The 12,518-nt window shown below is 43.1% G+C and overlaps 1 protein-coding gene across 2 annotated transcripts; it reads left to right on the top strand.

The window, feature by feature from the left end:
* The first annotated feature begins 1,997 nt into the window (after positions 1–1,997).
* Positions 1,998–11,424, top strand: LOC139376265 (protein arginine methyltransferase 5). Of its 2 annotated transcripts, none has more exons than XM_071118611.1 (16): positions 1,998–2,233; positions 5,965–6,083; positions 6,248–6,333; positions 6,598–6,732; positions 6,874–6,986; positions 7,069–7,118; positions 7,226–7,389; positions 7,493–7,654; positions 8,439–8,516; positions 8,638–8,696; positions 8,815–8,937; positions 9,186–9,361; positions 9,712–9,915; positions 10,066–10,176; positions 10,265–10,329; positions 10,427–11,424. In XM_071118611.1, the coding sequence occupies exons 1-16, from the start codon at positions 2,136–2,138 to the stop codon at positions 10,577–10,579; spliced, it is 1,896 nt and encodes a 631-aa protein (XP_070974712.1). In that variant the 5' UTR covers positions 1,998–2,135; the 3' UTR covers positions 10,580–11,424. The 2 variants fall into 2 exon arrangements, with proteins under 2 accessions (XP_070974712.1, XP_070974711.1); XM_071118610.1 differs by having other exon boundaries at positions 10,066–10,178; positions 10,261–10,329.
* Positions 11,425–12,518: the final 1,094 nt, after the last annotated feature.

Here is a 12,518-nt window from a genome sequence, read left to right as displayed (position 1 = left end):
GTGTGTGTGTGTGTGTGTGTGTGTGTGTGTGATTAGTACGACCATACATTATCTGGGCCGACAGTCAAAGGCACTTGCTTGCCCAACTTGGGGGAACCGTTGAGCTACTGTTAGAGGAAGTATGTCTGGAGTGACTTCCTGTCATTCTGGCCCCTTATTGTCCTCACTCAGTTGCAACAGACTGAGGCAACCTTTTCACCTCCCCTCACACAAACATACACATACATAGGGTCAAGTGTTTTGCAGATGCTTGCATGGGGTAGCTTGACTATATAAATATAATATATAAAAATATAAAAATATTCCTTAATATTAGAGATCGAGCGACAGCTGTGATTAACAAAGAGACACACAACACCACCCCTGAACACCCCTGCCGTTCTGTCCTGCCGATGTATAGAAAATATGTATATTTTCCATGTCCTTGTTCAGCCACGAATCGGAGAAACATAGGATATTACAGTCTTCAGATCACATGGAAAGGATCGTCTCGAACGGAGTTCGTCCAGTTTATTCTCCAGTGATTGCACGTTCGCCAAAAGATTGGAGTGCAAAGCGTTTTATCAACTCGCCGACGAAATCTCATCAGGTATCCCGCACGCCGGCCTCTGTAATGCCGCCTCTTCCTTTTCCGAGTATCGGGGACTTGGGCCATGTCCAGGATGAGCAATATATCTTCAACCTCTGACTCATTGAAGTAGAAATCCTGTTCTGATGTCCAGAAGCTCTTTTCAGTCATAGGAAGTGATGGCGGAAACATTACAAAAAACTTTAAGAAGAAGAAAAACACAAAACATTCCACAATTGGTCAGGAGCCCGTAAAACGGCTGCTATTCCCTCCAGCACCTTTTATCCATTCAACACACTAACACAATAAATGTAATTCTACATTTCAAAGGTGGAAAAAAACTAGTGATCACTGTGAGCTGTCAGTCAAATGCACTGTGACCAGTCAGTGAAATGCATGTGATCTAGTTGCTTTGATTATCAGAAGTGCCATTGGACTTCTGTTGACTGCGCTTTTATGAACGTGTTGGATCACGTACAGCAACATCAACTAATTATTGTCATTGTTGCTAGCTACATTTCCATCCAGAATCACAACGACACACCGGCCATGTTTGAAAGCATCAAAACGACTGCATGCTGACTGATCTACAAATCACCTTGTAACCGACTTACCCATGACACATTGCAGTTTTGATCCTCTCGAACACAGCCACTTAGCCCTATTGAAGCCTCCCATCATTTTCGTGACATTGTCAGCCAATCCCTCTATTGGTGCTTTCAAAACAACTGGGAACTCGGAACTGGGAAATCTCTGACTTCCGTCTTCAGTGCGTTGAAAACAACAAAAATCATTTAAACGATCATCCAACTCAGAATTCCAACTCAGGAACTCTGGCCTCATTCTAGATCTCCAACTTACCGACCTGAAGATCACTGACATCATGATCTGACCTTGTATTTTTCAGATTGTTTTGAACGCGGCATGGGAACTCATATATACAGTCATTGGTCTGCTCTCTAGAAAGAGACCAGAGTGGCACAGGAGTCTAAGGTACTGTTGTAGTGCAAGAGGTGTCACTACAGACCCTGGTTCGATTCCAGGCTGTATCACAACTGGCCGTGATTGGGAGTCCCATAGGGCGGCACACAATTGAACCAGCTTCTGGGTTAGTGTTTGGCTGTGGTATGCCGTCATTGTAAATAATAAGGGCGGAAAAACAAAGGGGGAACTGACTTGCCTTGTTAAAGAAAGGTTAAATAAAAACATTCCCGAATTGGATGACCAATTCAAAAGATTTTTCCAGTCGGAGCGAGCTTTTTTTCCGAATTCCCAGTTGTGTTGAACGCACTGAAGTTGGAGATTGCCGAGTTCCAAATTATTTTGAACGCAGCGTACATGATCAAGATGATCCTAAATGTTTTTCGAACAACAGCCTCAAACTACCATAATCTCACTGGGCGTGCAAGTATCGCGACAGTTCTCGAAACGTCTGAAACGGCATTCCAGTGGAAGTCATTTTGACTCTCAGCTCCAATGATAGCAAATACATGACCCGAGCCAAAATGGCGTCAGTTTCCCTTTTACTAAACTGCAACTCTCTTCTTTCCCATTCACTCGGCTGACGATGGCGTCCCACAACACAGGAGGCAGGGTGTCCTGCGGGAGAGATTTGAGTTGTGTGCCCGAGGTTGCTGACACACTTGCGGCGGTGGCTAAACTTGGGTAAGTAAACTGTTTCGCTCCAGCAATTATTTGGAGTAAGGTGGAGGTCAAGACAGGAGCCGACAAGGCTAGTATATACCATTCGGCTTCATTTCTGCATGTGATGTTGCTAGCTATTTTACTCGTAGCTCGCTAGCTAGGTGAATTTGCCGGTGACGGTGAATTACCACGTGCACCATCACAATGGCTAACAACGAGATGATCCTCCTAACCACGACCCCCATATGATTTGATGACAGTGGAGCCATGACGTTACTTGAATGTATCATCCAAGTAAATAACCCCAAACGTTTGTAGTTACAGCAATATGCTTAGCTACAGTCAACTTTATGCAAGAGCGTCAAGTTATTTTAATGGCCAGTAATCGTTATCAAGTCATTGACTAAGTTGTTGTAAAGATGGGGCGAGGTATGTATGTTTTATACAAATATTTTTTGACACAGATCAACTGGGCTAGTTGTTCAGGCTCTAATTTTGTATTATCTTAATTACTGCCCAGTAATGGTCAGGTGCAGCAAAGAAAGCCCGTGTAAAGCCGCAGCTGGCTGAAAACAAAGCCGCATGCCTTGCCCATATTAACTGCACACAAAAAAACTAACATCAACAACACACATGATAGTCATTCATGGTTGAGCTGAAATGGACTACTTCTCTTCGAGGCTTTTTAATAAACATCTGTTTGTTGAAAATGCCTAACTTTAGTAATATATTTGCGTACACTTCAAACAGGCCCCGCCGCTATGGGTTTCTTCACTGTCCCAAAACCAAAAGCCGATTTAATATTTCGTTCAGTTATGTATAGAGCCATATCGTCATGGAATGCTCTGTCACCAGAGGTTACTCAGGCAAAATGCACGTTTAGCTTTAAAACAACATCTTGTATCAGTGTCAATCCTCTTTCTAAATATCTGTTTTAACTGTACTGTATATGTGCTATGAAATAACACATGGAATCATGTAGTAACCAAAAAAGCGTTCAAATCAAAATATATTTGAGATTCTCCAAAAGTTCTCCAAGTGCCTTGATGACAGCTTTACACAGTCTTGGATGAGAAACCATTGAGTGAGTAGGTGTCCAACTTTTGACTGGTACTGTATATTAATTGTGTAGATATACAGTTGAAGTCAAGTTTACATACACCTTAGCCAAATACATTTAAACTTAGTTTTTCACAATTCCTAACATTTAATCCTAGTAAAAAATTCCCTGTCTTAGGTCAGTTAGGATCACCACTTTATTGTAAGAATGTGAAATGTCAGAATAGTAAGAGATATTTATTAATGCTTTTATTTTCTTTCATCACATTCCCAGTGGGTCAGAAGTTTCCATACACTCAATTAGTATTTGGTAGCATTGCCTTTAAATTGTTTAACTTGGGTCAAACGTTTCAGGTAGCCTTCCACAAGCTTCCCACAATAAGTTGGGTGCATTTTGGCCCATTCCTCCTGACAGAGCTGGTGTAACTGAGTCAGGTTTGTAGGCCTCCTTGCTCGCACACGCTTTTTCAGTTCTGCCCACAAATTTTCTATGGGATTGAGGTCAGGGCTTTGTGATGGCCACTCCAATACCTTGACTTTGTTGTCCTTACGCCATTTTGCCACAACTTTGGAAGTATGCTTGGGGTCATTGTCCATTTGGAAGACCCATTTACGACCAAACTTTAACTTCCTGACTGATGTCATGAGATGTTGCTTCAATATATCCACATAATTTTCCTGCCTCATGATGCCATCTATTTTGTGAAGTGCACCAGTCCCTCCTGCAGCAAAGCAACCCCACAACATGATGCTGCCACCTCCGTGCTTCACGGTTGGGATGGTGTTTTTCGGCTTGCAGCCTCCCCCTTTTCCTTCCAAACATAACGATGGTCATTATGGCCAAACAGTTCCATTTTTGTTTCATCAGACCAGAGGACATTTCTCCAAAAAGTACTGTCTTTGTCCCCATGTGCAGTTGCAAATTGTAGTCTGGCTTTTTTATGGTGGTTTTGGAGCAGTGACTTCTTCCTTGCTGAGCGGCCTTTCAGGTTATGTCAATATAGGGTTTGTTTTACTGTGGATATAGATACTTTTGTACCGGTTTCCTCCAGCATCTTCAAAAGGTCCTTTGCTGTTGTTCTGGGATTGATTTGCACCAAAGTACGTTCGTCTCTAAGAGACAGAACGTGTCTCCTTCCAGGCATTTGGAAATTGCTCCCAAGGATGAACCAGACTTGTGGAGGTCTACAATGTTTTTTCTGAGGTATTGACTGATTTATTTTGGTTTTCCCATGATGTCAAGCAAAGAGGCACAGAGTTTGAAGGTAGGACTTGAAATACATCCACAGGTACACCTCCAATTGACTGAAATTATGTCAATTAGCCAATCAGAAGCTTCTAAAGCCATGACATTTTTTCTGGATTTTCCAAGCTGTTTAAAGGCACAGTCAATTTAGTGTATGTATACTTCTGACCCACTGGAATTGTGATACAGTGCATTATAAGTGAAATAATCTGTCTGTAAACAATTGTTGGAAAAATGACTTGTGTCATGCACAAAGTAGATGTCCTAACTGACTTGCCAAAACTATAGTTTGTTAAAACTTCTTATGGCTGCAATCCCGTTAACGGGAGCGATATGACAACAGCCAGTCAAAGTGTAGGGTGCCATTTTCAAAACATCAAATCTCATAATTAACATTCCTCAAACATACATGTATCTCATACCATTTTAAAGCTATTTTCGTTGTTCATTCCACCACGGTGTCCGATTTCAAATATGCTTTACAGCAAAAGCGCCACAAACGATTGTTAGGTCACCACATAGCCACAGAAAAACACAGCCATTTTTCTCCCAGCCAAAGAGAGGAGTTTCAAAAAGCACAAATAGAGAGAAAATTATTCACTAACCTTTGATCTTCATCAGATGACACAATACATGTATGTTTTGTTAACTCATATTTGGATAAATATGAACTTTTACATTGGCGCATTATTCACTAGTTCCAAAAACACATCCAGTGATCTTGCATAGCATCGATGTTTTTAACATATAGCTTCAATAAAGTTCCAACCTGAGTATTCCTTCTTGTCTTCGTGAGCAATGGAATGCAAGTGAATACCATGAGGAATAAGCGTGATCAGAAAAGGGCTGCTTGATAGACACCTGATGCATTCTGCTATTATTCACTCCCACCACACCATAGAAGGCTCATTACAATTTCTATTGATGGTTGACATCTAGTGGAACCCCAAGGCAGTGCAACATCATTAATATCTCAAGGGGATTTCATTGGGGACTCTGAATACATACAAAGCTCAGTTTTCTCACTTCCTGTTCATTTGTCCTCAGGATTTTGCCTGCCATATGAGTTCTGGTATACTCAGACATCATTCAAACAGTTTTAGAAACTTTAGAGTGTTTTCTATCCAATACTAACAATAATATGCATATATTAGCGACTGAGGAGCAGGCCGTTTACTTTGGGCAACTTATTCATCCAAGCTACTCAATACTGCCCCCAGCCATAAGAAGTTAACAAGACATTTTTGGAGTGGTTTTTATTTTTATTGGATTTTAATGTAATATCTTATGTTCTTGTCTAACTGTCCTGTACTTTGTCATGTATTTGTATATTTTATGTGGACCCCAGGAAAAGTAGCTGCTGCATGTGCAGTAACTAATGGGGATCCTAACAAACGGAACTAACGTTAGATCAAGTGTCAACTAATGTCCCATTTGTCTCTTTCAGGTTTGACTTCCTGTGCATGCCCCTCTTCCACCCAAGGTTCAGGAGGGAGTTTGAGTTGGACCCCGCCAAAGTCCGATCAGGAGCACATACGCGCTCTGACCTTCTGCTCTGTGGGAGAGGTGAGTAGGCTACCTGTATTCATACTGACCACAGTTCAGTCTCATGCACATGCCCCAGTTCCACTGAGCACAGGGGTATCTACTTACAGGGCCATCTAATGGCTCTATAGTATGTATATTTAATTAAGTATCAGGATATTGAATTTCACTTCTTCCTTACCCAGACTGGAACACTCTGGTTGTTGGAAAGCTTTCTCCATGGATCGAGACCGACTCAGAGGTGGAGACAGAACGCAGGAATTCAGAAGCGGTGAGTTGACAGACTGGGTGTGTTCATTAACTTCCAACGTAGTAAACCGTTGCAAAACTTTTCCCAAAATAACTTTTTGCAATGAGAACGACTGTCTTTTGGAAAAAGTTATCTTGGATCCCTCCCCATTTTCTTCCGTTTGGTTTAGTGAATACACCCCCGGCCTTGTTCGTAAACTAAGACAAGTTCAAGCAGAAAGTTTTGAACATCTTAGCTACAAGTTTAATTGTTGCTCTGTCCTGCCATCCCTCTGTCCTGTCTCAGGCCCTGGTACAGGAGCTGAACTTCTCAGCATATCTGGGTCTGCCAGCCTTCATGGTCCCTCTGAAGGGCCCTCACTGTGCCAACCTGGCCCGCGTGCTGCTCAACCACATCCAGACAGGACACCACTCCTGCATGGTGACTACAGCACTCAAACATTCTTTATCTATAGCATATACGAATTAGAACTAATTCTTAATCCTTGACTTGTATTGTGACGGGCAATGTTAAGGTAAATCGGTTAACTTAAAACTAAGCAACTGGATTGTTTCATATCAGTTTTGGATCCGGGTCCCCCTGATTTCTGCTGACGACATGCGTGATGACATCATCGAGAACGAGCCGACGAAACACACAGATGATGGCAGTGATGACGAGAAGACCTGGGCCTGGTAAGTTTTGTGCTGTGACCAGGGCCTGCAGATTTTTTTTAGTTTTAGTTTTAAATGTACCTTTTGGTTTTTCCTTTTTCAGGTGGCATTCGTTCAGAACTCTGTGTGACTACAACAAGAGAATCTGTTTAGGTAAGGGAGCAGGACAGGGAAACATGTTGGGGTGGTGTTGACAAACGGATAAGTCATTGTTTTGGTCACAATTGTTCCTGATTTGTCTTCCCTTCCTTTTGATGAAGCCATTGAGGTTGGAGAAAACATGCCCTCCGACGCTGTGATTGACAAGTGGCTTGGGGAGCCAATCAAAGCAGCCGTCCTTCCCACCAGCATCTTTTTGACCAATAAGAAAGGGTTCCCAGTCCTTTCAAAATCCCACCAGAAAATCATCTTCCGTCTCTTCAAGGTACTGTAAATTCTAGGCTGCAGCAATTGGTATAGCAAATAAAATGATTATCTTCACTCTGTCCTTGATTATGTATTTTACAAAACATTTTCTCTTCTCCCAGCTTGAGGCCCAGTTCATCTTCACTGGCACCAGTCGTCACAGTGAGAAGGACTTCCGCTCCTACCTGCAGTACCTTGAATACCTCAACCAGAACCGCCCTGCACCCAATGCCTATGAACTGTTTGCCAAGGGTTACGAGGATTACCTACAGTCTCCTCTCCAGGTATGCTTGTTGAGGCTTGCAAATAGTCATACCTACAGTACCAGTTTGGACACACCTACTCATTCAAGGGGTTTCCTTTATTTTTTACTTATTTTTTACATTGTAGAATAATAGTGAAGACATCAACTATGAAATAAATAATGCCACGTTTGTGCAAAGATGTCATCTAGGTAAAGGGTGTCTACTTTGTAGAACCTCAAATATTAAATGTATTTTGATTTAACACTTTTTTTGGTTATTACATGATTCCATATGTTATTTCATAGTTTTGATGTCTTCACTATTATTCTACAATGTAGAAAATAGTAAAAATAAAGCCCCTGGAATGAGTAGGTGTCCATACTTTTGACCGGTTCTGTATATTGTAGTGATGGGCGGGGAATTAATAGTTTGCCAATTTTGGACAATATTGTTACTTTGACGCCAAGTAAAAAATTAATTTTATTTTTGTATTATTTTTACCTAGGTAGCGTCAGCGAGCGTTAGTTGGCTGTACCTGCGCCAAATCGCCTGTATTTTTCATCCTATAGCTTGTTCTCAGTCTTCTTTTGAACTTTTTCAGCACTTATTTCCCTGACTGATCAAAACTAATTTTCTCATTTCAGTAGCAGACATACAGAGTGCAATATGTTTGTAACATCAAATCGCAGTATCGCATCACAATACTTATAGAATCGCAATACATATCGTATCAGTATCGCGAGGTCCCTGGTAATTCCCACCCCTATTATATTTTGTGTGTATGCATTGGAATCTTTGTCTCTAATTGTTCTCTTCCCATTAGCCGCTCATGGACAATCTGGAGTCTCAGACCTATGAAGTGTTCGAGAAGGATCCCATCAAATACTCCCAGTACCAGCAGGTAAGCAGCCGTTGACACAGATCTCTTCCCATTCTAATACACTGTAACAGCTAGCAATGGTGCTGTGGCTGGTAGGGTAATATAATGAAGTACTGATTGGGTTCTCCTGATATTTCTGCAGGCTGTGTACAAGTGTCTGCTCGACAGAGTCCCGGAGGAGCAGAAGACGACCAATACACAGTGAGTAGCTCCAACACCTGCCTCTCTGTCATCTCGCTTAGTATCTATTCTCCTGGCAATGATTCCCCCCCCCCCTCTGTATCTGGTGCATAACAGTATGCATGCTCTGTGACCTTAGAGTTTTGATGGTGCTGGGGGCTGGGAGAGGTCCTCTGGTCAATGCCTCCCTGCGTGCTGCCAAGCAGGCTGACAGGAAGCTCCGTATCTACGCTGTTGAAAAGAACCCCAACGCTGTTGTCACGTGAGTGACCCTCTCTGACCCACTAATGGGGTTTCCGTTGTTCACCAACCTCATTCAAGGAGATTATAGAACACCTTCAACAGTTTCATTAATGTAATCATTTAATTAATGTATTACGAGTAATCGCCCGGTTAGGTTTAATACATTCTGGCAGGTAAATTACAGGACTAAATGGGATGGTTGGCAACGTTAATCTCCATTGAGCTCCACCCTCTGTCTGTGAGACTGATCCTGCCACTCTCTCCCAGGCTTGAGAACTGGAAGTTTGAGGAGTGGGGCGATCAGGTCACCGTGGTGTCGTGTGACATGAGGGAGTGGGCGGCACCTGAGAAGGCGGACATCATCGTCAGTGAGCTGCTCGGGTCCTTCGGGGACAACGAGCTCTCCCCGGAGTGTCTAGATGGAGCACAGCACTTTCTCAAAGGTAGGTGTAAATATTGCACTTCTGCAGTGCACCTCGTTGATATTGAAATGTCACACTACTGAAAGGGCCATCTCTTCACTGTCGGATGACAACCTCGTAAGCAGTAACTCCACTCATTGTACTCTGTACATTTCATGACTAGGACCAAGAAAGTTGATAATAACTTGCTTCTGAAATGTCATTGTATGTTAATGGGGAAAATATGGAATTTGTATTTTTTTTCCTCCTTTTTACTGAAAAGTTTTTGTTTTGGAGATGAGAGGCTTTCACCAGACAGTGACGATATGTCATTCAATGCACTTTTTTTTGCCTATACCCTCTCATCCAAACCGGATTATCTCGTTCCTCAGATGGTGGGGTTAGCATCCCCTGTTCCTACACCTCTTTCCTTGCCCCCCTCTCCTCCTCCAAGCTGTATAATGAGGTTAGGGGGTGCAGGGAGCGGGACAAGGACCCCGAGTGCCACTTTGAGACCCCCTACGTCGTCAGACTCCACAACTTCCACCAGCTGGCTGAGCCCAAAGCCTGCTTCACCTTTGTACACCCCACCACAGGTAACATACACGCTTCAAACCCCCTTGTATGGCTAACGCTTACACACCAACCCTCACACATCCCGCCATAGGTAATACACACACCCTAGCTAACACCGGGTAACGATCACACAAGATATGTAATAAATGCACTTTCCTTTCCTTTTTTAGATATGAACAACAATAGGTACCAGTGCCTTAGATTCTCTGTGGGATGTAACACAGTGCTGCATGGCTTTGCTGGATACTTCGAGACCACTCTCTACGGAGATGTCACACTCAGTAAGTACCAAGAGTGGGAATGGTGATGTTTTGAAGTATAAGATGGATGGATATCGTTAACATCAATGTGTGTGTCTGTTTGGTCAAGGTATCAAGCCAGAGACCCACTCTCCCGGAATGTTCTCCTGGTTCCCCATCCTGTTCCCTCTCAAAGTCAGTTGACTGTCATGTAAAATGTATACTTTACATTTAGCACATTTTTATTACCCAAAAGAATGTAAGTGTATTGACCCGTTTCTTCCACCTGCAGCAACCGATCCCAGTGACGCGGGATGATGATGTCGTGGTGAGGTTCTGGAGGTGTAACAATGGGAAGAAGGTGTGGTACGAGTGGGCTGTGACAGAGCCCTCGTGCTCCGCTATCCACAACCCAGCAGGAAGGTCCTACACCATCGGCCTGTGAAGACCTCGCACACACTCTCATATATACACATACACACATACATACATAATTAAACAGGCACTTTGTTGCTAATGAAGTGCGGGTAGTTTCTCACAATGTCCAGCATTTCACCAATTGGCCTGTAATAATGAGCCTGCTCATACCATGAAACATACGAACCAGGATCACGGTGACGCTTTAGATCTGCGAATGAGAATCCAATCAATGGTTTAGATGGGACTGATTTTGAGTCTATTTTACAGTATTGTTAAGAGGAGTCAGTTTCAGGCATGGACCATCATTCAAATACAATGTTTACTGAGATGAAGTTACTTGTATAGCAGGCAGTCAAGATCTCTTTAGGAGAGTGGATCTCATAGACTGTCAGCCTTTTCTGTCTACGTGGGTCGTCATCTGTTCCTCCCTCTGAAGAGAATCTTTCTTTTTATATATATTGTTTCAGTCACCTGGCATCACAGTCACCAGACTTGCCAACAGGACCTCAGCCTTACTGACAACCACACCTGGGTCAAACATGTACTTGTTTTTGTTAGGGTTAGGGTTAATACTTTAGGTGCCAATGGAATAGTCCCAAAAACGTGAACTCTGGCATGCTGAGCAAGCTAAATCAAGTGTACCTCAAGTAACTGAAAAATAACAAGTATTTATTTGGTCTAGGTCCGCTGAGCACACATTCCAAGCTACAACTCGGATGAGATGGCTCTAAATTGTCACTCAACACTTACCTGGTTACAACTCCGATACTGCAGGGTGTAGGAGACGGGCTTGTCAGGATGTATGTTTTTCGGGTGTTCATCTTCTGTTTTTGTCTGAGCCATGTTGTCAATAAAGACAATACTACTAGATATTTGCTGGTCTCTGCACTGTTTGTATGTGCTTCCTTCATTGACTTACTTATTTAGCATGTCCCCTCCATGAGTAAAATGGCAGGCTGTGACATGGTCCCTATTCCATTGCCACGCATATATCAAAAGCCATTTGGAATTTCAAACTTGAATGCACGCTTGTACACAAATGTATGTCTATAAAATATATCCTCATCCTAAAGTGTCTTAACCGACTACACCATTGAATGATCTACTGATTTGTTTAGTGTCCAGTAGGAGAGGGGAGAATGCCATATTGGCATTGAATGTAATGTGCATTGAGGTAAACCTATCAAAAGGGCAGTAGGTAGCCTAACGGTTAGAGCGTTTAGCCAGTAACCGAAAGGCCGCTAATATGAACTCCGCAAAAGAAAGAAACGTCCTCTCACTGTCAACTGCGTTTATTTTCAGCAAACTTAACGTGTACATATTTGTATGAACATAAGATTCAATAACAAACTGAACAAGTTCCACAGACCTTGAATAATGTGTCCAAAAGGGGGGTCAAAATCAAAAGAAACAATCAGTATCTGGTGTGGCCACCAGCTGCATTAAGTACTGCAGTGCATTTCCACCTCGTGGACTGCACCAGATTTGCCAGTTCTTACTATGAGATGTTACCCCACTCTTCCACCAAGGCACCTGCAAGTTCCCGGACATTTCTGGGGGGAATGGCCCTAGCCCTCACCCTCCGATCCAACAGGTCCCAGACGTGCTCAATAGGATTGAGATCCGGGCTCTTCGCTAGCTATGGCAGAACACTGACATTCCTGCCTTGCAGGAAATCACGAGCCAGGTGGCTGGTGTCATTGTCAGGCTGGAGGGTCATGTCAGGGTGAGCCTGCAGGAAGGGTACCATATGAGGGAGGAGGATGTCTTCCCTGTAACGCACAGCATTGAGATTGTCTGCAATGACAACAAGCTCAGTCCGATGATGCTGTGACACACCGCCCCAGAACATGACGGACCCTCCACCTCCAAATCGCTCCAGAGTACAGGCCTCGGTGTAACGCTCATTACTTCGACGATAAACGCGAATCCGACCATCACCCCTGGTGAGACAAAACCGCGAC

The sequence above is a fragment of the Oncorhynchus clarkii genome, chromosome 20, assembly GCF_045791955.1.
Source record: "Oncorhynchus clarkii lewisi isolate Uvic-CL-2024 chromosome 20, UVic_Ocla_1.0, whole genome shotgun sequence".
Classification (NCBI taxonomy): Eukaryota; Metazoa; Chordata; class Actinopteri; order Salmoniformes; family Salmonidae; genus Oncorhynchus; species Oncorhynchus clarkii.
Note: the sequence above shows the minus strand (reverse complement) of the source record. Positions and strands in the feature narration are given on the sequence as shown.